Source organism: Primulina huaijiensis, chromosome 12, assembly GCF_012295235.1.
Source record: "Primulina huaijiensis isolate GDHJ02 chromosome 12, ASM1229523v2, whole genome shotgun sequence".
Taxonomy (NCBI): domain Eukaryota; kingdom Viridiplantae; phylum Streptophyta; class Magnoliopsida; order Lamiales; family Gesneriaceae; genus Primulina; species Primulina huaijiensis.
The window spans coordinates 6,329,989-6,355,597 of record NC_133317.1 but is presented as its reverse complement, the minus strand read 5'-3'; the positions used below and the strand labels follow the sequence as shown (position 1 = coordinate 6,355,597).

The window sequence follows — 25,609 nt, the reverse complement described above, 5'->3', positions numbered from 1 at the left end:
ATGAGTAGCTCAAAACAATCGACAAATAATCCGTCGAAGCCTCATCCATCGGCGCTACCACTGCCTCCACGTCCCACATAACCCAATCATGTGTAGCACCAGCATAAAGGCTATCATGTGTAACTGAATTCCTCCATGGCGGCGAACCGCCGTTAGCCCTCAGATAAGTCCCCCCGATTAACGCCCGTAACTTCACTTGAAACCCATCTCGTATCGGCTGCCACTCGATTGTCATATCTTTTGTATGATTTATAGGCATGGTTTGCAAGACTTTGCGACCAGTCATGCCCGGCAAAAAATGGTGACTCGAGGCGGTGAGGTAGCGGTTGTGACAGCTTTTCAGGCGGATTACATAGCTGTTGCTTTCGACGAGTTCCACCAGCCACCGGGCATTGGTGGTGGCGCCGTTTCTGCTCTGCCGTGTGGATATTTGATCATCGTCTGCTATTAAGTATTTGTTTAAGTGGCTTCTCAGTTTCACTGCCTTGGCGTTGTTGAAGAATTCCATTGACAAACTAGAGAAAAGGGTTTATTTGATTACATTATTTTATGCATGGGATTGGGAATTTATTTTGTAACTAAAGGCATGAAAAAGAGCTCCTCAGAAAATAGAAGAAAAGAAAAAAGGCATGAAAAAAAGGGTTCTTGTTTTATGGTTATGGATCATTCCCTTCAGTTGTTAAACATTGGGAAAATGATTTTCTTTATCCAATTTTATATTTTGGTCCATTATGTTGCTTGAAGATCGGTTTTGATACTGTGATTTTTAAATTTTTGGTTATTTTGATCTAATTGTTAACTAACATGACATCTGACAAATCAGCAATTTTTATGTCATGTCAAAATACTAGTATTTTTTGATATTATATCAGTAAAATTAGAAGTTGGTACATAAAAACCTTTCCGAATTCCTGGAGAGGAAGATGCATCTTGGGTTGACGTAGAAAGATACGAAATTTTTTGTGTTGCTCATGTATACTTTTTGGCTTTGATTTTAAATATATTCTCCATTCTAGTTATTTGAAATCTGTCAATCTATCTAAATCTTTTCATTCAACACAACTTTAATTTCAATTTTGTCAGCCTCAGCTAAAATGCTAGCTTCAATACTTGACCAATGTGGTTTACATGTTAAATATTAGCTAGAGAATTTACTCAGTGTATACTAAAAAATAGAGACGAGTGTTCCATTGTCATTAAAAAAAATAACATTAAGAAGTGTATTATTTCCACTTTATGAAATGAAAAGTTCGCAAAACCATCTTCCAACTAGTTATTGTTTCTTTTGCCCCATTTTCTTGGGCAATAGCCTAAAATGGCAACTAAGTCTACAATTCATGATCACAGATATAGATTGAGCGTATTATCTTTATGCTAGCATCAGATCAACCGAAATCAGCAAACAAGAAATTAGACCAGATTACTTGTGATTCGAAAGAAACAGTAAACAAGTTAGGCCAGATTATTACTTGTCAATCACAAGCATCAATTCCACTTAGAACCAGCTTTTATAAAATCTTGGATCTTCCTATTAAGTTCCAAAAGCTTCTGAGTCTCCGGCAAAACATCCTCAACAACGTGGTCCGAGCAAAACGAACGTGCCCATCTAGCCAATTTCGGAGTCTTGTTTAGATCCAGCAGTTCGATTTCAAGAACCATCCCTGTCACCTCAAGCCATCTCAAAGTGGATCCAAGAACAATGTCGAGGTAACCGATGTTTTCGCCTCCGAAGTAAGGTTTGCCTTTGCTGCACTTGATGAAAATTTCCTCAAGCAACAGTAGTCCTTCAGAAACTTTCTGTATAAGGGTTGTTCTTTGCTCCTTTTCTTCTGATTGTCTAAGAACTTTGAGTAATGGATACCACTGAAAGTATTTGACAAGTTTATGTCAAAGTATATATATAAATTCGTGTATTTGGATTGATTTGAAACTTTTGACTTGTTAGGTCTTGAAATCATTGCTCAAATCAAATCTATTAATTCAAACGCAACACATGCACGAATTCAAGAAATTAATCCAAGTGGTTATATTCAATTCACATGGCTTATGAGATTAAATATTGATCGATGAATCAAGAGAAAAAGGATACCAAATATCCAAAAGTATCAATTGCCAGCACTTGTTTGGGTAATTAGGTTCTTCTTTTTAATAAGAACTTTCAGGTATGATATTTACCAAGGTCACGCCATGTATTGGCTCTCATTCAATAACATGGGCAGAGGCATGCCTTGATTTGTCAGGTGGCCGGTGTGTTTGGCAAGCTTTTTTTGACTAAAAATTATGGAAGCTGCAAAATTTCTTCATGAGTTTGAGAAATGCATATATAAAAAGGTCTTTTTTTCTTATTTCTTCCAATTCCAAAGTTTCTCATTCATAGATTCTACTTCAAAGTCTACATGATTCATATGATCAACATATTAACCAACAATGTTGTCGCACAAACTTTAGTCTTTGACAATATCGTGACCGCTATTCTTATAGAAGAAAGTTGGCGCAATAATAGCAACATTAGCACCATTGAGAATATGCAACATACAAAAAACTGGAAAAAAGAAAATTGTACAAGACCCGTATAGAGAAATATATGCGTGCTATGATGTTTTTTATATCAATTCGACAAGTGAATTTTTTTGTAAAATTCTATTAAACAGATATTCATATTAGAGGAGTCATAAAATAATATAAAATTACTATATAGTTAATTTACATAGGAAAATAGGATGACACGAAAACTATCTACATAAGTAATCAGATTTTTTACATCCATTGAAATGGATTCTTGACATCCTAAATGTTTGCAAGGTTTTCATGTTACATTTTTAAAATTTAAGGTATACCTCTAATATTAGGATCTTGACTCTGCCCCCTCTATCGGGTTAAGTTCTTTCCTGTTAGCAATTTTAAATGTTTCTTTGTTCTTTCTTGAGAATTTAGGAATAATATCTACATATATATATATATATATAAACAAGGGAATTAAATAACGTACCTTAGTATCAATGTAGTCTGCCCAGAAACGAGACTGTGCACGATCATACGCATCAGAAGGTAAGAATGAAGGACTAGCCGGCCAAGCATCTTCAATATACTGCACAATGATAAGAGATTCGCAAACCGGCTTTTCGTCGTGGACAAGAACTGGGATTTTCTTGTGGACTGGATTATATTTTAGGAGGATCTCACTTTTTTTGTAGGGAATATCTTCGACGAACTCATACTCGACAGATTTCAACTTCAGAGCAAGTTGTGCCCGATTCACGTATGGGCATGACCATGTTCCAAGAAGCTTTACTTCGCTTGTCGCCATTGCTTATTCTTTGAAGATTTTACAGTATTTGAATTCTATTTTGATTTCTACTTGAATATGCACACATACTCTTAAATCTTGAGGGATTTATATATGTGTCATGGAGCCAAAAATAGACATTGGAATTGGAAAAATTGGAGTTATCGAATGATGCTGCGTATACCACCATTCGGCGGCCTACTTCTATGATACTATTACAGTAGAAGGCAAGAATTCCCAATCAAAATGTTGGTGTACAATGCTTGGTGTCTCCGCGAGAGGCGATGGGCTCCAATCTTACCTAATTTTTTTTTTTTCAAAAAACAATTATTAATTTAAATTTTTTTTATTCTTTCTTCATCCTCATGTTAAAAATTAAAAATAGAACAAACCCACAAATCACACTTTATTCTTGTTTGTTGGTTTATTGTAGTAGATTCTGAAATTATGCAACAATTCTAAAATAATGCAAATATTTAGTTATGATTATTTAAGTTACGATAATATTGACTTGATGGACATGAATTTTCGAGTTTAGATTTTTATCCTAAAAATTTATTGCTGCGATTTTTGGGAAAAATAATCAATTGGTTAAAACATTTTAGAATTATTGATGTTACAATTATTATTGAGCTTGTATTGCGATTTTTCTAGTTAGAATAATCGAAAATTGAATAATTATGAAATTTTAAAAATAATTTTTTTTTGAAATTTTTCGAGATGATTGGATTTTTTAAGTTAAGTAAATCAGTGAATGAAAAAAAAAATTATTACATTATTTTTAAAATATAGCATGTATCGTCCCAGAAAAGTAGGAGAGACGGACATAGCGAACGCAAATACACCATCCAATATTTGGGCCAAGGATCTTTTGCAATGGACAGAGGCCCAGATCATGTCTGAGGTCCAATAGAAGACTCAGTTGTGGCCCAAAATTCGTCCTTATATGAAATTTTTTAATTTTGTTGCTGAATCCTTTCACGTGAGAGTGACGCACTTCTCATTATCTAGATTAGATTCCTTTTTCGCTGTTAAATTTTTTTATTAGTGTCGTTTTTCAGACAGAAGAATCCATGCTGCTGTACTTGTCCGTTTCATGTTTTGTTGAATCCTAAAAAAGTCTTATTAATTAATAATAATATAAAAAAGTCGAATATATTTATTTAAGAATTATAGTAAATATATATGAAGAATTTGACTAAGGTTGTATTTGTAAATATTTTTAAAAAGTGATTATGGATTTTTGTTTATATAAATTTGCGAAATTTAATAATAAAAAATTTATAATCAATTTTTAAGCATTTGCAAACCCAGCCTAAGTTAGTATTTATTCTCGGATTCGTTAAACTCTCATCTTTTAAGAAAAACAAGGCTAAATTTAGAACGATGGGGGTCAAGGATCCGTTGGCCGATTGCAAACAAAGGGGGACGTGCCATGATTTTCACGTAGAGATGTTGAAATTTATTGGTCTCGTTTGTGTCTACTTTATTAGTAATTGGTTTTAATAAGTTGTAATGGGTTATGATGCTCACTGAAAATTTAGAGTTCGATTCCATCAAGTGATACTAGTCCATTTACAGAACTCGAATTTACTCTAGGCCTGAAATCACGAAGGAGACTGTTAGAAGGGGGTCGGAAGGGTGTCTCAGCGTAGCCCCTCCGACGCTTAAGTCAGATACTGCGAGTGGAATGAGAGAGCAGCTAAGGATACTGTTGATACGCTCAATTTTTTTATTTTTTCAATTATAACAATTTTACAGAAAAATATATAATGGTAAAAGATAAAAACAATTTATCTCCTCAAATTTTTGTTTAACCACCTTGAGCCAATTTTGTGAACAGATGTGGGTTTCATTAAAAAAATTTATTTTTTCATAAAAGTTTTAAAACAATAACAAAAATTATATTAAAAAATATATAATATTTAATTTTATCTGCCTGAATTTAAAATTTTGATTATATAATAATTGAATAATAGATGAGAAGTAGCCCATGTGAAAAATCTCTGTCGCCATAAAGCATGGACCATACTCATAGAGTCGTATAACAAGTGCATGCTCCAGAATTTAACGATCATATTTTCTATTTTTTTGTTAATTTGACTCTCACAGGATTAGGATTCGAGAATCTGATATTATAACAATATTGTTTGGGTGCAATAATTGTCCTTAATTGATAGAGCGATCGAACTGTGGTGCTTGAGTTGCTGTGCGGTTTAAAAGATTTGAGTTCCACCATTACTACTAGCTATAGCTTTTGGTAAAGCGGCAAGCGCTCGGTCCTACAATTGATATCAGAGCCAAGGTCACGGGTTCGATTCTCATTGATTGCAAGGAGTGCAATTATTGGGAGGGAGATTGTTTGGTGCAATAATTGTCCTTGCTCGGTAGAGCGATCGAACCGTGATGCTTGAGTTGCTGTGCGGTTTAAAATATTTGAGTTACATCATTACCACCAGCATTAACTTTTAATAAAACCGTAAGCACTCGGTCCTACAAATATAATATAATAAAATTATTACATCATAATATATGCATGGTGAAGATAAATTAATGAACAAGCGAAGACTGTCGGACATTTATATTTTGAACTAATTAGTCAAATGTCATTTTGAAATCAGAGAAACATTTATATCGCATATATAATTTATTTATTTTTACTATCAAAACCTATTTTGAGTTATTTCCACTAGCAGAAAATATTTGCAATCATTAAAAAAAATATTTATTGGCTTTTGACTGTGAAAAATCATCTTAATGTTTGTTAAACTCAAATTCTATTATAGCTTCCGTTTAATATAATGAAATTCGAAAATTGACGGGATTTTGATTTTGTTTCTGTTAAAAGTTAATATTATAATTAATCACTTATTAATCATCAAATACTTATCATTTCTAAATTTTAATTTTTTCACGTTTGTTTTATAACACTAATCGTTTCTGATTTGTCCTCATTTCTCCTCATGATTGATAAATTTAATCATTTATTTAAAATCGAAAGTTGTTGCAAACATTCTCGTCGTAAATTTTTTTTTTTATTTAAACACATACATTCTAGCCAACTGTAACAATTAAAGAGATTTAAAAATTATAAGTTTTTTTTTATAAAAATGGTATATCACAATAAATTTTTTAACCATATTTTATTAAAGAAATTTTCTTTTTCAAAAAATATTTTTTAAAACTAATAAGTTGTAGCCAAAGTCACCAAAATAAATAATGAGGAAATGAAAAAAAGTATTAATAAGACACCAAAAAAAATTCATAATTCAACAATGAACTATTTTTAAATTTTAAGTAATTTAATTGACGTAAGAAAAGATAAATAAAAAAATCTAAATCATTTGATTAAAAATAACATATTATAATGTGAGTAGACATAAAAGATATCAAATACTAATTTACATAATAAAAAATAAATAAATAAATCTAAATTGATAATGTGGGTAGATAACATTAAAAACAAGCAATTAATAAGATAGACAACATTAAAAACAAGCAATTAATAAAACAAATAATAACTAAGGAGAGAAATGGAAATTCACATATAAAGTCACATATTTATATATATATATAATATAATATAATATATATATATAGAGAGAGAGAGAGTGAGTATATGTTGTATCGAGAATTTTACTTTCGTTATTTTTGTTTAAGATGTTCGTACGAACATTCTACTATAAAATTAAAAAAAATTACTGATATATTTCAGATTTTTTAATTTTGAAATGAGAATATTTATGAAAAAACAAAAATAAAGAGATTTGAATAAACTCGCACCTACACATATAGTGTCCATCTTCTAACATCTTTTGCTATAAGGTGACACGAGTCGATTCTCCATTGAAGGAAGCCCCTAGCGCATACAACCATTCGCCGTCTTCACTTCCTAGATTATCATCACCTGCATTTAGCTTTTCTCCCGGTGTGTGAGCCAAAATGGCAAAATTAAAAAAGCACCAATAAATGGCAAATTTTTGCATTTAAGTTCACCAACAATCACCCACTTCCGCTATCTTTATTGCTACTTTTTCTTTATTCAAACCTCATTGTTTTCCTACCCACTCAGATTTTGTTCACAAACAAGTCAAATGATGTTTCTTGAATCTCATGCTTGTCTGAGTGCAAAAGTCCACCCTCCTTTTATGCTAGGACTTAGCTTTCAGAGATAAATGCACTGACAGATGTTGCATTTTCAAAATTCAAATGAGAGAGAGTGTATTTTATTAAGCAGTTCTAGCTTTGTTTCGTAGTATTGGATTAGAGACACTATTTATTGAGTGGTTGCGACATATAGTTACTGTCCAATCATTCTCTCTGCAATATTGGAAAATGGATGGAGTTTTAAACATTCTCTCATTGTTCAGTCTACTGCTGCTGCTACCTTTTCCTTCTTATGCACTGCCCTTGTGTACTAGCTTGAGTAAGTGTGTGTTTTGTTCTTGAGTGCCTTTTTCTTGGATTTAAAGTGCAGTAAGTTGAGAAAGTCGGTGTTTTTTTGTGTTTCCTATTGTTCTTTTCTTGGTTTTTTTTTCTTGTTGCCATTTTCTTGAATTTATTTCTTCATTGGTGTGATTTTGTGTATAGGAGCACCTACTAGCGTGAAGGGGCGTTTAGCATTCTGCCCATACAATGGGCAAGTGTGCTGCAATACAGCAGAAGATCTGCGGTTGCGGAAGCGTTTTGATTCTATGAATATATCTGATTCTGCTTGTGCTGCTGTTGTGAAATCCATCGTCTGTGCGGTTAGTTTCTCTGTTGTATTCTCAATCGGGCATTTTGTTGAAAACTTGAGACTTTGCTGGAATTTTTGCGTCAGCTGTGGAAGAATTTAGTTTTTAGATTTTGTTGTTTTACGGACTCCCGTGAAAGACGTGTTCCGAATTTTCTTGATCCCGGATTATTTTACTTTCAGTTTGTTTAGAAACAATCTTATAAATTGACCTGATCTGGACGTGTGGTAGGGCCACCAGGGCCGAATGCAAAACAGAAAGTTAAATTTCATACGTGATCAGACTCTTTTGAGTGTGGACTGAAATTCGCTAACTCAATTCGAAATGCAATTTCATTAGAGCACGTTAATTTTCATTTATGCACGACTTATTCAGCAGTTGGTTTCTGGAGACTTGATCGTAGTTCAAATTGGGTGCGTAATAAAAAGAGTTGGTTTTCAGTTCGTAAGGTTAACATGATTGATGAATTTGAACCATGAAGAACAAACTCAGCTTTGTTTGCAAGATTACTTATGAACGTTTTTTTTTTTGGGCTACTGCAGACTTGTGATCCATTCTCAGCAGAATTATTTGAGGTCAATTCGAACCCACGGTCAATTCCAATTCTTTGCAACACCACTGCCGGTGAACCAGTTTCATCCTTGTCAAGCCAAACAAACGATAGCTTTTGCTCATCTGTATGGGAAGCTTGTAAATCCGTATCAATCTTGAATTCCCCCTTTGCTCCTGCATTGCAAACCAAAGCCGAATTGCCACAAAACGCAACCTTATCAACTCTGACTGACCTTTGGCAATCAGAATCTGATTTTTGCAATGCATTCTCTGGCACTTCTGATGAAAAATCTCTTTGCTTCAATGGTAAACCTGTTTTGCTCAATAAAAGTGATACATTATCTCCCCCTAAAGGCATATGCCTTGAAAAAATCGACAATGGATCTTATCTCAATATGGTTGCTCATCCTGATGGATCAAACCGCGCCTTTTTCTCTAGCCAAGCTGGCAAAATCTGGTTAGCCACTATCCCAGATCAAGATTCAGGAGATGCATTAGGGCTCGATGAATCAAGTCCGTTTGTTGACTTAACCGATCAAGTTCATCTGGATGCGAGCTTTGGAATGATGGGAATGGCTTTTCATCCGAAGTATGCAACAAATGGTAGATTCTTTGCATCATTTAACTGTGACAAAGAGAAGTCTCCAGCCTGTGGAGGGAGATGTGCGTGTAACTCAGATGTTTCATGTGATCCTTCAGAGTTAAGTTCAATAGATTCAGGAAAGCCTTGCAGATATCATGTGGTTGTTGCTGAGTATACTGCTAACGGGACTTCTTCAAGCCTGTCAACGGTAAACATTTTTCTTCAGATCTGAATGGGAATTTTTTCTTTTTAACTATTTAGAAACATCTAAGTGTATTTAAGATGTGTTATACCTGATACTAGGCAGAGAAAGCGAGTCCAGTTGAAGTCAGGAGAACTTTTACTATGGGGCTGCCTTTCACTGCTAATCATGGTGGCCAGATTCTTTTTGGTCCTGCAGATGGTTACTTATATATCATGATGGGAGATGGAGGAAGCAAAGGTGATCCATACAATTTTGCACAGAATAAGAAGTCTTTACTTGGAAAAATCATAAGGGTCGATGTAGACAATATGCCAAGTAAGCCGTTTTTTATGCATATCATCAAATCTGAGCTTATCAATCAAGATTTGGTATGTTTTGTCAGTTTTGATCAATCCAGTGTAAGGACTTTTTGCTTTTTAGGTGAAGAGGACATAGTTAAGCATAGCCTATGGGGAAACTACACTGTTCCACAAGATAACCCTTCTTCGGAAGATGAACAAATGGAACCTTCAATATGGGCTTATGGACTAAGAAATCCTTGGCGTTGTAGTTTTGATTCAGAAAGGCCTTCCTATTTTGTGTGTGCTGATGTTGGGCAGGTTCAGATTTATGGTTGTTTTAGTATGTAACTTAAAAGTTTTGTCACCTAAAGATTTATATCCAAATTTTAGTCCCTTACGCTTGTTGAATATTACTTTTATTCAGGATCAATACGAAGAAGTCGACATAATATCTAAGGGAGGAAACTATGGATGGCGTGTATATGAAGGCCCTCTTGTTTTCGAGCCTCAAAAAAGTCCAGGGGGTAACACATCTGCTGATTCAATTGACCCCATCTTCCCTGTGTTGGGATACAACCATTCTGAGATAAATAAGCTCGGTTCTGCAGCAATATCCGGTGGATATGTCTATCGTGCACAGACCGATCCATGCACTTATGGAAGGTGAAATCAAGATACCACAATCATGTTTTCTCATAGTCTGGGGTTGTGGTTGCAGCTAGAACTATAATATAAAAATCTATGTGACATCAAAGAAATTGAATCTGTTTTTATAATTTTCATGTTTTTTTTTCCAGTTACCTGTACGGAGACCTATATGCAAGTCATCTTTGGGCAGCATCGGAAACACCACAAAACAGTGGGAACTTCACTACTAGTGACATTTCCTTTAGCTGTGCTCCTGACTCTCCCATCAAGTGTGAATCAGTGCCTAACAGCAATCTTCCTGCTTTAAAGTTCATATTTTCATTCGGGGAAGATAACAGAAAAGATGTGTACATTTTAACACAGAGTGGAGTGTACAGGGTGGTTCGTCCAAGTCGATGCAACTATGCTTGCTCAAAGGAAGAAGTGATAACCACAACAAAACCTCCTCGGGCTTCTCCTTCTCGTGGTTACATCATGGCAATTCCTCGTTTGGGATTGATGCTTCTAGTTTCTACAGTTTTGGTATTTATGGATCTTTTCTTGTAACAAATCAGACTATCAGTAAGGTTCGTTTGGGAGAATGTTGCGATAATGATGAAGCATTAATAAGACTATCAGTAAGGTTCTAGTCATCGGTTATGAAGCATTAATTTTCAGTCACGCTTTCTCGGTTGCTTCTCAATTTTCAAGGGGTTAAATTTTCTGTAGCAGATTGATTTTGATGAAAAAAATATCATGCAACATTGAAAACGATTGTCCTCTGGTCTGTGTCCATATCTCATAGCTTACAAGAATCGCAGCTCATCTTACTGCGTGAGAAGTATGAGTTATGGTTGATTTTCTGAAGCCTCTTGCAACTCTCAGACATCAAAATTGTTCTTAAGAAAGGGATAATATTACCTCATTCTGTAAAGTTACAAATTTTCCATTAAAAAATATACGTAATTGTAGCATAGAATAAATAAGGCATCACATAGAGGCTTTCCTAATCAACAGAAATAACGCCTGAGAACAGCACAAGAAAATATCAGGCACAAATCCGCGACCAGCGCCAGAAGAAGCACGTCTAATAAGCCTAGAGTTGAGGCAATTTATTGTCGTGTATCACACGGAACTCTTGCAACATAAAGTCACACCAAATGAACACCAGTTAACATGGCTTCCCAGTATTCATCTCCAAGATTCAAAGATATATCATATCTTCTTCCGATAACACTTGTGAAATCGGGCAGTTGGCGTTAACTCAGAGCACCAATTTCAAGAATCATCGTGTGTGTTATCTTTGTCCATCCATAATGGCATCCTTGAGTTCTTAATCAGAAAGCAAGAAGCCACTCTGCATGCTTTTCTTATTTACCTCTTTTCAGTGGAACAGAAAATATGTTATCTGTGCATTTTCACAATAAACTTCCTGAACTTTGCAGATTTTAGGTTCAAAAGATCCCAATTTCCTGTATTTTCAAGGTAATAGAATGAAAAAAGATGAGGCAGTGTAAAATTTAACGAGTAATTCAGGGAATTAACCGACCTTGGTAGGGGTCTGCTTAACCCCCGCTTCTGGCGGTGTTTCTGTTAAAAAAAAAAAAAAAACTTTTTGCTCGAGGATGGGAATCGGGCTATATACGAAACTGATAACTAGCATATGGGTACCCAGTAGGCATTTAACTAGTTATGCCCCAGGAAATGAGAAACATCAAACTTGTCTAATTTGGAGAAAAAAATAAATAATCCAATTGACTAAAATGAGTTTTTCTTGATCCGTCTATATTTCCAAATTGTGCTGTAACTATTTCTTCTCAAACAACAAGAAACAAATTATGTTAACTCAATCCATCGACATTGTGATACTACATCCATACTATTCACATCAAAATCATAATAGTCCTATGTGGTTCCATGAATATAGATATACATGTGTGCACGTCTATACACATATATGTGTCTCTCTATGTATATATATGTTTATATTATATTCATGTTAGTGTGTATGCATGCATTTAAACATTGAACATGCAGGCAGCAGATTAGCGCGTGTCAGGAAATAAATGAAAAAAATTTAAAGCAAAGAACAACATGAAAAATAAATGTACCACATAAAGTGTAAAGTGCAAACGGTCAAGAAGAAATGTTGCCCATAGCTTTATACCCATTTAAGTTCCATATTTGCAACTAATACTGAAACATATTTCCACTGCCTCATTGCAAAGCTCAAAAGTTGAATCAATTTTCCCCTCCTCATAGTTCACATCTGCAAAGGTGCAGTAAATTTCCTTATCTGCAGATAGCCCCTTTTTTCTCATCTGTTCAAAAAGTTCTCTTGCCTCTAAATACTTTTTCCTTCTCAGAAATCCCTTGATTAGCGCGTTATAGCTCTCAACCGTGAGCTTGTTCCCTTTCTCAACTATTTCCTTATGCAAAAACCATGTTTCCTTCATATTCCTCGCTTTGCAATGCCCTCTAATCATTATGTTATATGAATTTTCATCTGGCACACCCATCCCCCGGTATATTTCTATTGCTGAACGCATATCATTTCTTACACAGTATTGTTTCATAATAGAGTTATAAGTGGTGGCGTTAGGCATCATACCCTTCTCCAACATCCAATTTAGCAGCTTCTGGCCGTTTTCTAGCATCCCTGACACGCAAAAGCCATTCATCAGTACATTAATGTTATGACAATCGGTTTAATCCCTTTTTGCAACATCTCATGAAGCCACTGGTGCGCCATAACCATATCTCCAGATTTGCAATAAGCATCCATTAGCATAGTATAGGAAAAAGCATCAGGCAATATTCCTACCACTTCCATATCTTTCATTAACTTCACTGCTCTGCTATATTTCCTGATTTACAAAGGCCATTGAGAAGTGAATTGCAAGTGTAAATATTCAGAACATGTCCCTTTTCACCCATCTCATGAAAATGTTCATTTGCAGTATCAACCTCCCCATGTTTACAGATCCCATCAACCATCAACCAGTGCAGTGCATGTGACAATATTTGGAACCAATCCCATCTGACTCATCTCACTGTGCAGAGAAAATGCCATTTTAATGTCACCAGCTTTGCAATAACCATCAATAAGAGCTGTATAAGTAAATTCATCTGCTTTTAATCCGATACTAATCATTGCACGAAAGAGGTTATCAGCTTCCGAAACTTTTCCGTTCTGACATAGGCAACAGATTAGAGCAGTATATGCAATAAAATCAGGAACTATTTTCAGAGTCTGCATTTCCTCGTACATTCTAAACGAAGAATCAGCATTTCCAATTTTTCTAAAACCGTTAATGAGAGTCGTGTAAACGACATTATCTGGAAAAATTCCCTCACACATCATCTGTCTCAAGATCTTCTCTGCATCCATAACTTTACCATTCTTGCATAAAAAAAAGGATTATACTGTTGGTAAACGTGTTTGGCTTTACTCCTTTCTGCCGCATAGTATCGAATAGTTTTAACGTCAGCTGGAGTTCTCCAATATTGCAATATCCATTAATTATGGTACTGTAACTTATAGCATCAGCAATGCAACCTCTTAACTCCATTTGCATAAGTAGGTTATGAGCTTCTCTCACTTTTCCTGATTGACAAAGTGAGTGCATCACTATGTCATACGATGCAGTATTCCATTTAATACGGACTTCAGAAAATTCACTGAAATTCTTTAATAGCATTTTGAGACCATAGTTATTTTTCGATATTCGGGAAAGAAATAGGTTACATGAATCAACAGATAGAAAAACGTTGTACTTCAGAATCATATCAAAAAGCTTTCTTGCATCATCGAGATGGCCAATTTCAACAAGAACTTGGAAAAAAAATGTCAAAGAGGAGTAGAGTTGAACCCCAATCCTTGTAAGTGTATATTAACTTTTCAAGAAACTGAGAGAATGAGATGTTACCATCAGCATTGGATTTTGTCAGGACGTCATGAAAAAGCTTTTGAGCCATTTTTAGATCTTTTGCAGCAACGGCAATTTGAATAATAATGCAACAGACCTCAAATGATGGATCCCTTCGTATGCAAGACCAGTCAAAGAAATTCAATACTAGTATATAATCACTCTTTATTTCCATGAGAACCCAAATGACATGATCAGGCCTGAATTTGGATACATAGGGCTTTAAAATTCGACAAAGGTACTCATAGCGGCGTTTCTTGATGATAGTTGACATGTGGTGAACAAATTCAGAGTCTACAGTGGAAGGTTTCTTACGCAAATAATCTGGAAAAGATCTCATAGTGATTGACCCAAAGGAAGATAACATCCGGATCGAAGAACTAGAAAAGCAGAAGATTGAGAGATTGTTGATGCTCGAACTTGACTGTGAATGACAAGAAAACACTTGATGAATGTATGCTGAGAAGATGATGGTGCAACTCTTCATGCTGATCAGAGACCCATCAATGTAGCCTACAAAAACTACATATTTGACATGGAGGGGCTCTCCTGCAGGCTTATTCATCACTGCATCATTCATGACTGAAGTGATATTTAGAATAGTTTGTGTTCAGTGCACACTAAATCATCACCCACAAAAAGACGAAACGAGAATTACACGAACACACTATAAACATTGTTCATGGAACCATAAGGTAAAGATCAAATCATCAGTTTTCTGCCATTAATCTCTGCCCAAAGATTTCAGATGTTTCTCAAAAATTTGAATCACATAAGCCAATATATTTAAAGAAATAACTAACAGGTAAAATATCAAAAGATTATGTTTATAACCCAACCCTCATCTGCTCGTCATGAATCCAAGCTTCCATCTTGAAAAGAAAAAGCATTTGGTGACCTTGAGGGAATTGACAACCAATGTACACACAAAAGCTGTTCACAATAAGTCTAAGACTCGACTCTGCTTATTGTTCATGAATTTCCTTTCAAAACTTTCAATTCAGGGCGGACAGTCCACCTCTATCCTCTAGGCCTCTCCCAAAAGAAACTAGACTGTCCATTTAGTTTTATGATGAACATATTCTGAATACACTTCACAGAGAGCATTGAAAATTAAACTTAAAAGACTAGATCGTTTTTGCAAAAATTTACAAAACCAATAGAGTAAAACATTCAATCTTTGGACAAAATCATATTAAAACAATCAACTACAGAACTAAAAATTCAATCTTTGGACAAATATAACCCACAAGTGCAACATTGTTTCAATATCTAAGAACCCATAAGAAATCAGAGAAGTGTTGCAATTGGCAAGGCGGATAAAACGTGAAGAGTAAAACCGACAAAAAATATCAATCGAATCAAGATGCAAAAAGCAATAATTTTAATTGACTGGCAATAAAAAATTTACTTCCTCAGCAAACCTGCAGAAAGAAGGCGCCAGGCTGCATGAATCTGCGAATGCCACAAATGTTTTTGTTAGTTTTATGGGCTTTCATTGGGCTATTTTTTTATATTTGGGCTTTAAAATAATACCCATTTTCTGGTGATAAAATTGGAATTGGGAGCACATAAATTAAATAATTGGTATTTTTATACACAAATTATATGCCTGTAAATTAAATATTTTATTTATAATTGTTTCTTATTAAAAAATCGAGAAATTATATTGCAACTAAGAACTCAAATATGAGTTTTCATAAGAAGTTTTATCATTAGTTAAAATAGTATTTTTTTTAAAAAAAAATTCAATATTAGTGGCATTTTATAATAATTTTTTAGGCTAGGGGTGTCTTATGGATTGTTAATAATTCTTAACGGAAAATAAGTTTAAAAAAATATTATTTCTTTCCTTTTTACCTTTTTCAAATTGTAAAATTATGTTCGATCTCCTTTACAAAAATGATCCGATTCTTTGTCATCGGCATTATTTAGTGGGAAAAGCACCACATTTGCCTCCTTGGTATTGATCCTCAAGCTTGCACTCATCCCCCTGTTCTAAAAAGCGTGAATTAAATATAATTGATTGTTGAAAAAAAAAAAATTCATTCGAGGAAAAACATGGAAAAATGTTCAATCATTTGGCACGAAAAATGTGATTAAACGTGAACTTTTTAAAATAAAAGTTTAACTTTAAATTTCTTGAAATTTTATGTTCATTTTTATTCTTTTTTGTAAAAATTAACTTTAAAATATGAAATATTTGATTATATACATTTTTTAAAAAAAAACTCTAAAGATGCGGAAATATTCTAAATGGTTACTCTTATTTTTATAGTACTATTTAAACATTGATTCTAAAATTTTGTACATTTATATGTTTTTAATATAATGATCATAAAATTTAAAAAATCACACTCAATGTCATACTAAATCCGTGTAAAGTTTTAAAACTTACTTGCCACGCTTCGTCTTTTTAGATACTTGCTCATATCCCCTACAAATTAATTAAGATAAATATTTGAAGTTTATTCCTATTGCGTAGAAGCACTCTTTTACTAAATAATAATAATAATAATAAACTATCTCCCAAAACTATATATACTATACATGACGAAAAATGACCATATAAAAAATAATTAATTCATCTAAAAAATTATTATAATTAAATATATATATAAAATCTCCAAATATTTTGCATAAATTTACAAAGAATATTATAAAATCTAATATATATGTAAGAATCTATTATATATGAGTTTGTTTTATGCTACACGGAAGTATATTACTCTCTGTATGTTTTCATATAAGATAATCAATTTATCATCTTGTATAAAAATACACCGACAATAACATTTTCGGGCAAAAAACTTAGCCGGTATACATGTTTATTTATGTCAACCTTTAAATCCCACTTCTCCACTGTCTTGTTAATATTGCATGTGTTTACTTTATCCCTTCAACATGAAGTCGATGATACTTTGCACCATTCTTCTCATCCTTCTCCCCACCTTAATCTCCTCGCAAACATGTCACAAAACCTGCGGCACCATCCCAATCAAATACCCATTCGGCACGGGCACCGGCTGTGGCAATCCACGCTTCCTCCCATATGTAACCTGCACCGAACAGCGCCTCACGTTCTCAACTCACACAGGCTGCTACACGGTCACTTCTATCGACTACACCAACCAAATCATCTACATTTCCGATACCGCTATGTCCACTTGCTCCTGTATCCTGCCAAGCAAAGGCTTCGGCCTCGACTGGGACGCCCCCTTCTCCTTCCACGACAAAACAGTCGTCGCTTTGCTCGAATGCTCCACCGATCTGAAAGAAAACGGGTCGTCTACTTCCTTATGTGACCCTCAGGGCTCATCTATTTGCAGCCTACTGTATTCTTGTGGAGCTATCAGTAGGGTTAGTTTGCCTGGGTCCACTTGCTGCGTGTACACGCCGGTAAATCTTGGCCCTTCATTTGAAATGGACTTGCCGAAGCTACAGTGTTCATCCTATTCGGCTTTGTATGGATTCAACGGGGAAGAATACGATCCCGAGGTATGGAACTACGGTTTGGCGCTGAAGTATAAGTTCAGTTTCGATAACGATTATCCTGTGTTGTGCACGAGCTGTGAAAAGAGTAATGGAGTTTGTGGATACAACGACGACGAATCCAAGTCGTTCGCCTGCAATTGTCCCGGTGGATTGAATACATCGACAGATTGTTTTTACGTGGGATCTTGGAGCTATGGGTCAAGATTTCTCCCCTGGAAAATTTCTGGTAATTAAGATATATAGTTATATATTACAGTTATTAAATATTAATACTTTCACATTTAATGTCCTGTGATATTTCTTGAAAAAAAGTAAGGAATCTAAATCATTCCAATTAATTTTACAGGGCTTCTATCGATGTTTTTATCGGCTTGGTTCATCTCAATACTGAACTTCATGTGACAGTGTTACCCTCAGAGGTAACTTCAAATTACAATATTGTGAAGGGAGAGTTCATATGTTCTCTGTTGTTTGTAAATTTGTTTGTATTTACTTCCAATAATTATCCTTATTTATCTTGTTAACTTTGTAAGAGACATCCTATTCAATACTAAGCTACAAGGCTCGTGAATCGTTCAACTCGAATTCGATTGATCGGTACGAGGATTCGTATTATACAAAATATTGTACCTAAAAACTAGTCCATTTCGAATTAGATTAACTTTAAATTAAGTTAATTAGTGACTCGAGCTCGAGTTCAANATATCATGTAGCTAGAAATAAATGGAGATGGAACGAATCAACTTTCACGACAAGATTGGAAGCAAAAGGAATGCCTTGGGAATAAATTCTAATTTCATTAAAGAGAATCCCTTTATACCGCAAGTGTTCTTGCTTTATCCCAAAGTAAAATTCCATACATGGCCACACAATATGTAAACCATATATAATGTGTTCCTACTTTCTCTCCATTGTTTCGTTTTCGTCTTTGAATATACAAAACTTGTATGATAATCTCATCAAATGAATTGAATTAGAGATTAACTTGAGATAGGAGATTAGGAGAACATTGACGTTAGATACTAAAAATGAGAGATAGAAAGAGATGGAAGCCTGGGAAAGAAATCATCCACTCGAAGAATACATCAAATTTATTGTCATTATCTCCCAAGATTTTACACCTATTCACGGGTTTCTTCTGGAAATCCCAGTTGTTGATAATCCAAATAATGGACCCAGATCCTCTACTGTGCATAGGACAACAGCACTGCACAATGTCATCAAACGACGTAGTACTCTTCTTTTTTCTTTTTCTTTTTTCAATTGAGTTTGAAAAAAAAATGTTTTTTTTTTCTTCAATCGGGATTGAAATAAAAATGTTTTATATGTCACTGAATAAAAATATTTTTCTTATACTTATTAAAATAATTTCACGAGGTTCATGAAAGTGTATTTTTCTAAATACAGCTTTTTATTGAAAATATTAGTAGAACGACTCCTAATATCACACATTTATTGATTGAATTTGATATTTAGAATTTTTTGTGTGTGTAAAAATTTCAAGTTAACAAGTATGGAATTTTTTTTAACAAGTAAACATTTTTTAAGGTCGGAGTAGAATTTTTTACGTGATATGGAAAATTTGTTAACAAGTAAAAATATTATGACTTAAAATAATAATATCTAATTTTAAAATCACTAATTTAACTTAATAGAAATAAAATATATACATTATTTCCTATAACATAAATTTAATTATAATTTAATATACATATATATAATTAAAATTTTATACTTTAATTTAATTTTTTGTTTAGTTTAATTTTTTAAGTAAAGTTAGTCAATTATTTATGATTGAATTATTTTTTGATTTTTTAATTTTAATAGTGATATAATTTAGGTTGTGTTTTGCAAGCTCAAGAAAAAAATTAAAAAAATTATTAAAAAAACATAATAACAAAACATAACAAACACAGTACACAATGTTGTTGTACTCTGCACAGCAGAGGATCTGGATCCCCAAATAATCGATTGTGTTTAATCTAATACCGCACAAGATATGTTCCGGCAACTCTTCGGCTTTGTTACCCTGAAACGTAGTCATAGAACGCATATGTTAAAATATCTTATCCATGACAAGAAGATCTTTGTTACAGTTGTTGTTCAGCTAATGTTTAATTCATATGCTTTAAAATGAATGACATGTGTTAAGATTGAAACTTGGACTTAACTCAACTTAACATAGTATCAGAGCTCAAGTTCATCGTTATGTGTTGGACTGTCATAGTTGGACGGCTCATTAATGTCTCCACACTCTAATTGTTCATTCTTGAGCATGATGGGGTGTGTTAAAATGTACATCGGTTGGAAAGAGTTCATGGGATTGCATACATAGACTTAGACAATCATCTCCCTTGAACTAGTTTTTGGGATTGAGTTAAGTTCGAGTATCAATCTTAACATGTATATGCGTGGCATGAGTTACTAGCCAAGAGTTGTAGAATTCAATTCCCCCCACACCTTAGAGTTTCGCAAACAAACGCAATCGATTGCATGCAATAAATGCGGGTGTGCTCATGAAATCATGAAGAGCGCCAGCTCGTGGAAAGATGGAAGGTGAATTCTTTGCTGGTAATTAACGTATGACTTCAACGTTCTACTATTCAGTATCATCAAAAATCTTTAAAATACCGTTCTGTCTCATTGGAGGTTAAATAATATAAATTAAAAAAAATTATTCCGAGTCTATTTTGTTAGACAAATTTTGTGTGACCCGATTGATAAAAAAAATATTTTTTCTCTTCAAATATAGATTGGTTCAATTCGTCTCGTAAAATAAATCTATGTGACTATTTCATAAAGACGAATATATAATTTGGAAAAAATAAATGTGATGATATAGATAACATAATTTTTTTTAAAAAATTCCAATTGTTGTAAATCTCTATTCAAATGCGGGATGGTCTTATTATTCACACAAAAATTACAAAATCAAGTATAGATAGTACCTATACATACTTTTGTTATTTTATCTATTTAATTTGAGTGTGAATCTTTATTTTATAATATTATTATGTTTCTTTTCATAAAACAAGAACCGCAAATCCAACATATACCCATATTTGGCATTAACCAAATCAAAAGTTTTAGCACTTTCCCATTTTTGATATCATCCAATTCATTATCTCAATAATTTCAGTGTATCGTTTTTATTATTATTATAATATTGAGTGGGTTTTTGGCTATCATCGATGATCTAACTCATACTTCTTTTTAATAAGAAATATTTATGTCACTGAACCATATGTTCGATATTTCGATTGGGTAGTTATAATTAACTCATATTAGAGACCGGGCTTGTAGCCCAATGGTCTCACCTTCTGCCGATTAGTCGGTTCTCAGGGTTCGATTCCCCCTCTCTCCACGTGTGTTGTAATAAATAATAATAATAATTATTATTATTAACTCAGATTAGTTTAATGGTTTTCTTCTTTTTATAAAAACAGACTTTCCATAACTAATAATCCGATTATTTTATTTATGTTTTGTCATTTTCATGTTATCATGACAATGTGAGAGTTTTAATTTCCCAAAGATTCAGTTTTCTTCAATGATTGGACAACGAAGTTATATTATCACCAGTATAAAAATATAGGCCCACATCTTTCTTTTTTCTTTTTCTTTTTCTTTTTTTATTTTTAAATCTATTAAAATTTAATTTTTTATTGTCTCCTCAATTTATTTATTTTTTCTTAAACAATTTATTATTTTATCTAAAGAGTGAAGCTCCAATATAATCGAATCCATTAATTTTATAAACTATAAATTTAAATAATTGAAACGATTTATTTTATATATTTTTAATGATATTAAATAATGTATCATTGATAAGATTTGAAAATTTGTGATATAGTTTTTTTTTATTTAATAATGGATTGGACCCTATGGAATGTAGACATTCGTTGATTGAGAATCTGAGATGATAAAATTGGGCCCCATATCTACATAACTTTGGGCCGAGATAGAGTGAAATGTTTGGGCTTTTCTCTCATATGTTCATTAATTTAGAATGTAAACAGAAAATTTTCACTTTGAAAATTTATGATGTATCCAACTCAAGTTTTACCTATAAATATTATTTATAGAAGAAAGTATACATTTTTGCAACAAAATTTTGCAAAAAGTTGTGTGTGTGTATGTTGCTCGAGTAGATTTCTCATGAGACGGTTTCACAGATCTTTATTTGTGAGACGGATCAACCCTGCTTATATTTGACATCAAAAGTAATATTTTTGCATATGTGACCCATGGAATTGTCTCACAAAATTAATCTGTGAAACCGTCTTACAAGATTTTTTGTGATGTTCGTGGTTTTACTTGACCAGTAACATTTGAAAAGTTTATTATTCACAAATTACGGATTGAATTGATTTTCGATACGTTGAAGATACAAATACCTTTTGGTTACCATGGGAAAATAATTATTATATGTATTGCTTTTCCTTTTTTCTTGATCATGACTATGCCACTAAATTTGTCGCTTGTGGTACGGTGATATAAACATCTCCAAATAAGAGTTGAATTTCATCTCATATCATAACGAGAAAACATCCTACCATCCATGTAATAATAAAGAAAGATAAATTACAAAAGTTTAGATAATTTGTTATTACAAAAGAAAGATAAATTACAAATTACAAATCAATGTTATGTCTAATATGTTTACTCATTTGTGATTTTATACAAGATCGTCAATTGATTTAATTTTTGACCTCTCAATATTTTTATTTGAATTCAGAATACCAATAGATGTCTTTGTATAAAATCATACGAAGTATAACACATCCAGTATAGCATAGACGAGCTCATAAATCATATGGTTGGCGGATTGAACGTACATTGTTAGTCCCGGCCCAAAACCCCATCACTTTTTTTGTCACATGCTAGTATTTTAATATGAAAATGGGAGGACTTGATAAATTTACATGCGATATACCGATATTTCGAAAAATCGAACAATATCAGGAATGGTGGACTCCATACAAGACGTGATATGAAGCAAGAAATGCAAATTTTATAAAGCAACGGGGGAACAAAACAGTACATTGCTTAAGTGTATCTGGATGCATTTGAGGTCCTTAATTTCATTTCATCGTTTAACTTCTACAACTGTATTTATTGACGCAGTTGGCAACCTATATATCTCACTTCGAACCTCGAAGATTTCTTATATTCCTCGACGGGCAAAACATGGTTTTTTTTTTTATATATGTATAAAAAAATAGAAAAAAAAATATGTAAAAGGGGGCGACCGCCACTCTCGAGGCATAAGTTTTCGTTTAGTCGATTTATGAAAATTAAAATAAAATTTATAACAAGTTTTATTTGAAAGTTCCCAGTGAAAAATTAGCTACTATAGCTGTAGCGATCTGTGTAGATAATAGCACTTAACAAACTTTGCCACACACTTTAAAGCATTGTGTAAAATGTAGTTCACCAATTAATTAATCCAACATAAATTATGTAGAACTGATATTTTTAGTAAAGCGACAAACGTTCAGTCATACCACTGATATCAAAGTCATGGATTTGATTATCATGTATTGCAATAAGTGTAATAATTGNTTAAAAAAAAAAAAAAAAAAAAAAAAACTGCCAAATCAAGCAAACTTACATATAATTCGTATTAACATAAGGTTGTCATTAACATGGTCATGTTCCCTCATTTGGTCCACTTGAAATTTCCAATGAACAATTGAAGATATGTGATCATGATAGACCACTATATAATATATCAAAATGGAAATTAGAATATCGGTGGTTTTTCATAGCAACACATCAGATAGAGTCAAGATCTCAAGTTCGAAACGATATATATCTCGATGACTTATACTTCATATGAAATCAAGAACTCAAATTTGAGATAAAATATCATATTCAAAACTCACTTTATAACAAACATCTCCTCGGCACGGCTCTTTAAAATATTTAAATTTTACTAATTTACAAAATAAATGCATACTAAAATGTACAATTCAATTTCAAAATAATAATAATAATAATAATAATAATAATAATAATAATAATAATAATAAATCAAAGTAAGGAGGCATTGAACTTTATATGGACAACGGGTGTCTAACTATATTTGGTAAGAAATAGTGAAAGTTCGGCGCAGTGACAGCCTTAAGAATCTTTTTTACCTCATCATTGCTTCATCACTTCGAAAGAGGTGTAATAGTAATCGGGCAGCATAGCCATTATTGCAAGCCTGTGAATAGAATTTTTTGTTTATTTTTAATATTTTAAAAAGATTTAGCCTATTCATCGACACTGCCGTGGGCCAAATTAACAAGCACGTCTTCTCTTGTAAGTTGATTTATCTTAAATTTTGATAAGAAAAAATTTTAACATAGTATAATATGTTGGTTTTTTCACATCTACTTTTTTTCGAAATAAAAAGATTACAAGATCGGAATTTTAAATATATCAAACTATGGGTGGATTTTGATAATTTTTCGGTGGTTTGATTCATGGTACTCATATATTGTTTTGAGTTGATAAGTAAATTTTAGAAAGGAGTTGGATATAACCAAAATTTTTTTTATTAATTGTTTGAACTGAATTGTATCGCGCTGTTTTTCTTCATTTCCACTAAAAATCACGATTAAAAATAATAATCATAAATCGCACAACATACATGGTGCAGTTATTTTTTGGCAATAATCGCCCCGCCCCGCCCCGCCGCAACCAGTTGCCAATTGTCATATTATTCAGCGTATGATTATAATAATATGTAAACAATACACTCAATTAAAGAAGTTGTCATTCATTCTCTTTTAACTCTCGTTCAAAATTATCCCNAAAAAAAAAAAAAAAAAAAAAAAAAAAACTTCATCTTTTTCCTAAATATTCTTCAAATTAGTTTAGTATTTTTTAGAGTATTTATTTGTTTAATACAATTATTTTGTTTGAAATTTGGAAGGAAAAAAAAACCAACATAGTGCAAATTTCATTTTTGGTATAAGTGTGTTGTTTTGCTCAATTATTAACTTGATTTTAAATATTAATTATTGTTTTATCTAGTTATACTTTATATGATTTGAACTGTATTTTATATTTGAATTATATTTTATTGTTATTGTTTTGGAATCAGTTTGAATACATGTTATAATATTTTGCATGATCATTCATAGAAAAATCACAAATCAAATGTAACTATCCAAAAATGTAAAACTGCGATTTGTTTTTAAGATTAAGCAATTGTATATGACAATTAAAGATTGATTTTTTCGCGAAACTGTACTATAATCACCCCTAAATTAGCATGAATCAATTCTCCAATATTTGTATTTCAAGTGAGAAAGCTACCTTTTTCACAAATTAATATTATGAATACATTTTAAAGAGTAAGATTGACGACAACCTTTCGGGACCTTCTTGAAACTTTGATTTGTCTGGTTGTCCTTTTTAATTTTAATTATTGGGCTCATCGTGATGTCCGTACAAATCTGAAACAATGAGTACTCGAAAATCGAAATATTTCATATATAAAACATGTTCAATAATCAAGTAGAATTTACTCGAAAGTAGATGTTGAACTGAAGTAGTCACATATTATCAAGACCCGTATCCATATCCTTAGGATTTAAGGCTGTGTTTGGTTAGCGTGATAAGGAATAGATTGATTAGTTATCTCTCTTTAACATTTGTTTGGTACAAAGTTTGTGTATTCTGAATTATCTCATTGGCCCTCATAGGGCCCGCACTATACATATATTTAGTGGGTTACTTAATCACACAAGGTCGTGTGATTATGTACTCATCCCAATGATAATGATGTTTTGTTCATATTATAAATATTAATATTAAAATGTAAACATATTAATAAAAATAATGGATAGTAAGAGCTAAATTAATATATAATAACATATATTATTATATTATTTATAAAAATAGAAAGAAATAATAGGAA

The 25,609-nt window shown here is 32.8% G+C and overlaps 3 protein-coding genes and 1 pseudogene across 3 annotated transcripts; 2 read left to right on the top strand and 2 right to left on the bottom strand.

Annotated features, from left to right (window-relative positions):
• Nucleotides 1-1,232: 1,232 nt before the first annotated feature.
• Nucleotides 1,233-3,568, bottom strand: LOC140990574 (glutathione S-transferase U17-like). The gene is made up of 2 exons (XM_073460330.1): nt 2,990-3,568; nt 1,233-1,863 (listed from the first exon to the last, which is right to left on the bottom strand). Exons 1-2 carry the CDS (start codon nt 3,305-3,307, stop codon nt 1,486-1,488), a joined length of 696 nt encoding a protein of 231 aa, XP_073316431.1. The 5' UTR covers nt 3,308-3,568; the 3' UTR covers nt 1,233-1,485.
• A 3,674-nt stretch (nt 3,569-7,242) lies between these two features.
• LOC140989707 (HIPL1 protein-like) lies at nt 7,243-11,011 on the top strand. The gene is made up of 7 exons (XM_073459047.1): nt 7,243-7,712; nt 7,877-8,034; nt 8,565-9,365; nt 9,461-9,677; nt 9,783-9,961; nt 10,068-10,306; nt 10,441-11,011. The coding sequence occupies exons 1-7, from the start codon at nt 7,622-7,624 to the stop codon at nt 10,835-10,837; spliced, it is 2,082 nt and encodes a 693-aa protein (XP_073315148.1). The 5' UTR covers nt 7,243-7,621; the 3' UTR covers nt 10,838-11,011.
• A 1,371-nt stretch (nt 11,012-12,382) lies between these two features.
• Nucleotides 12,383-15,714, bottom strand: LOC140989706 (uncharacterized; annotated as a pseudogene).
• Nucleotides 15,715-17,005: 1,291 nt separating this feature from the next.
• LOC140990012 (uncharacterized) lies at nt 17,006-18,279 on the top strand. Its single transcript, XM_073459605.1, has 2 exons — nt 17,006-17,920; nt 18,041-18,279. The coding sequence occupies exons 1-2, from the start codon at nt 17,080-17,082 to the stop codon at nt 18,094-18,096; spliced, it is 897 nt and encodes a 298-aa protein (XP_073315706.1). The 5' UTR covers nt 17,006-17,079; the 3' UTR covers nt 18,097-18,279.
• Nucleotides 18,280-25,609: the final 7,330 nt, after the last annotated feature.

Coding starts and splice junctions, on each gene's coding strand:
- LOC140990574 (XM_073460330.1), bottom strand. CDS start 3,307: ATGGCGACAAGCGAAGTAAAGCTTCTTGGAACATGGTCATGCCCATAC. Junction 1,864..2,989: donor CAGACTACATTGATACTAAG/GTACGTTATTTA, acceptor AAATACTTTCAG/TGGTATCCATTACTCAAAGT.
- LOC140990012 (XM_073459605.1), top strand. CDS start 17,080: ATGTGTTTACTTTATCCCTTCAACATGAAGTCGATGATACTTTGCACC. Junction 17,921..18,040: donor TCTCCCCTGGAAAATTTCTG/GTAATTAAGATA, acceptor TTAATTTTACAG/GGCTTCTATCGATGTTTTTA.
- LOC140989707 (XM_073459047.1), top strand. CDS start 7,622: ATGGATGGAGTTTTAAACATTCTCTCATTGTTCAGTCTACTGCTGCTG. Junction 9,962..10,067: donor TGTGTGCTGATGTTGGGCAG/GTTCAGATTTAT, acceptor ACTTTTATTCAG/GATCAATACGAAGAAGTCGA. Junction 10,307..10,440: donor GATCCATGCACTTATGGAAG/GTGAAATCAAGA, acceptor TTTTTTTTCCAG/TTACCTGTACGGAGACCTAT.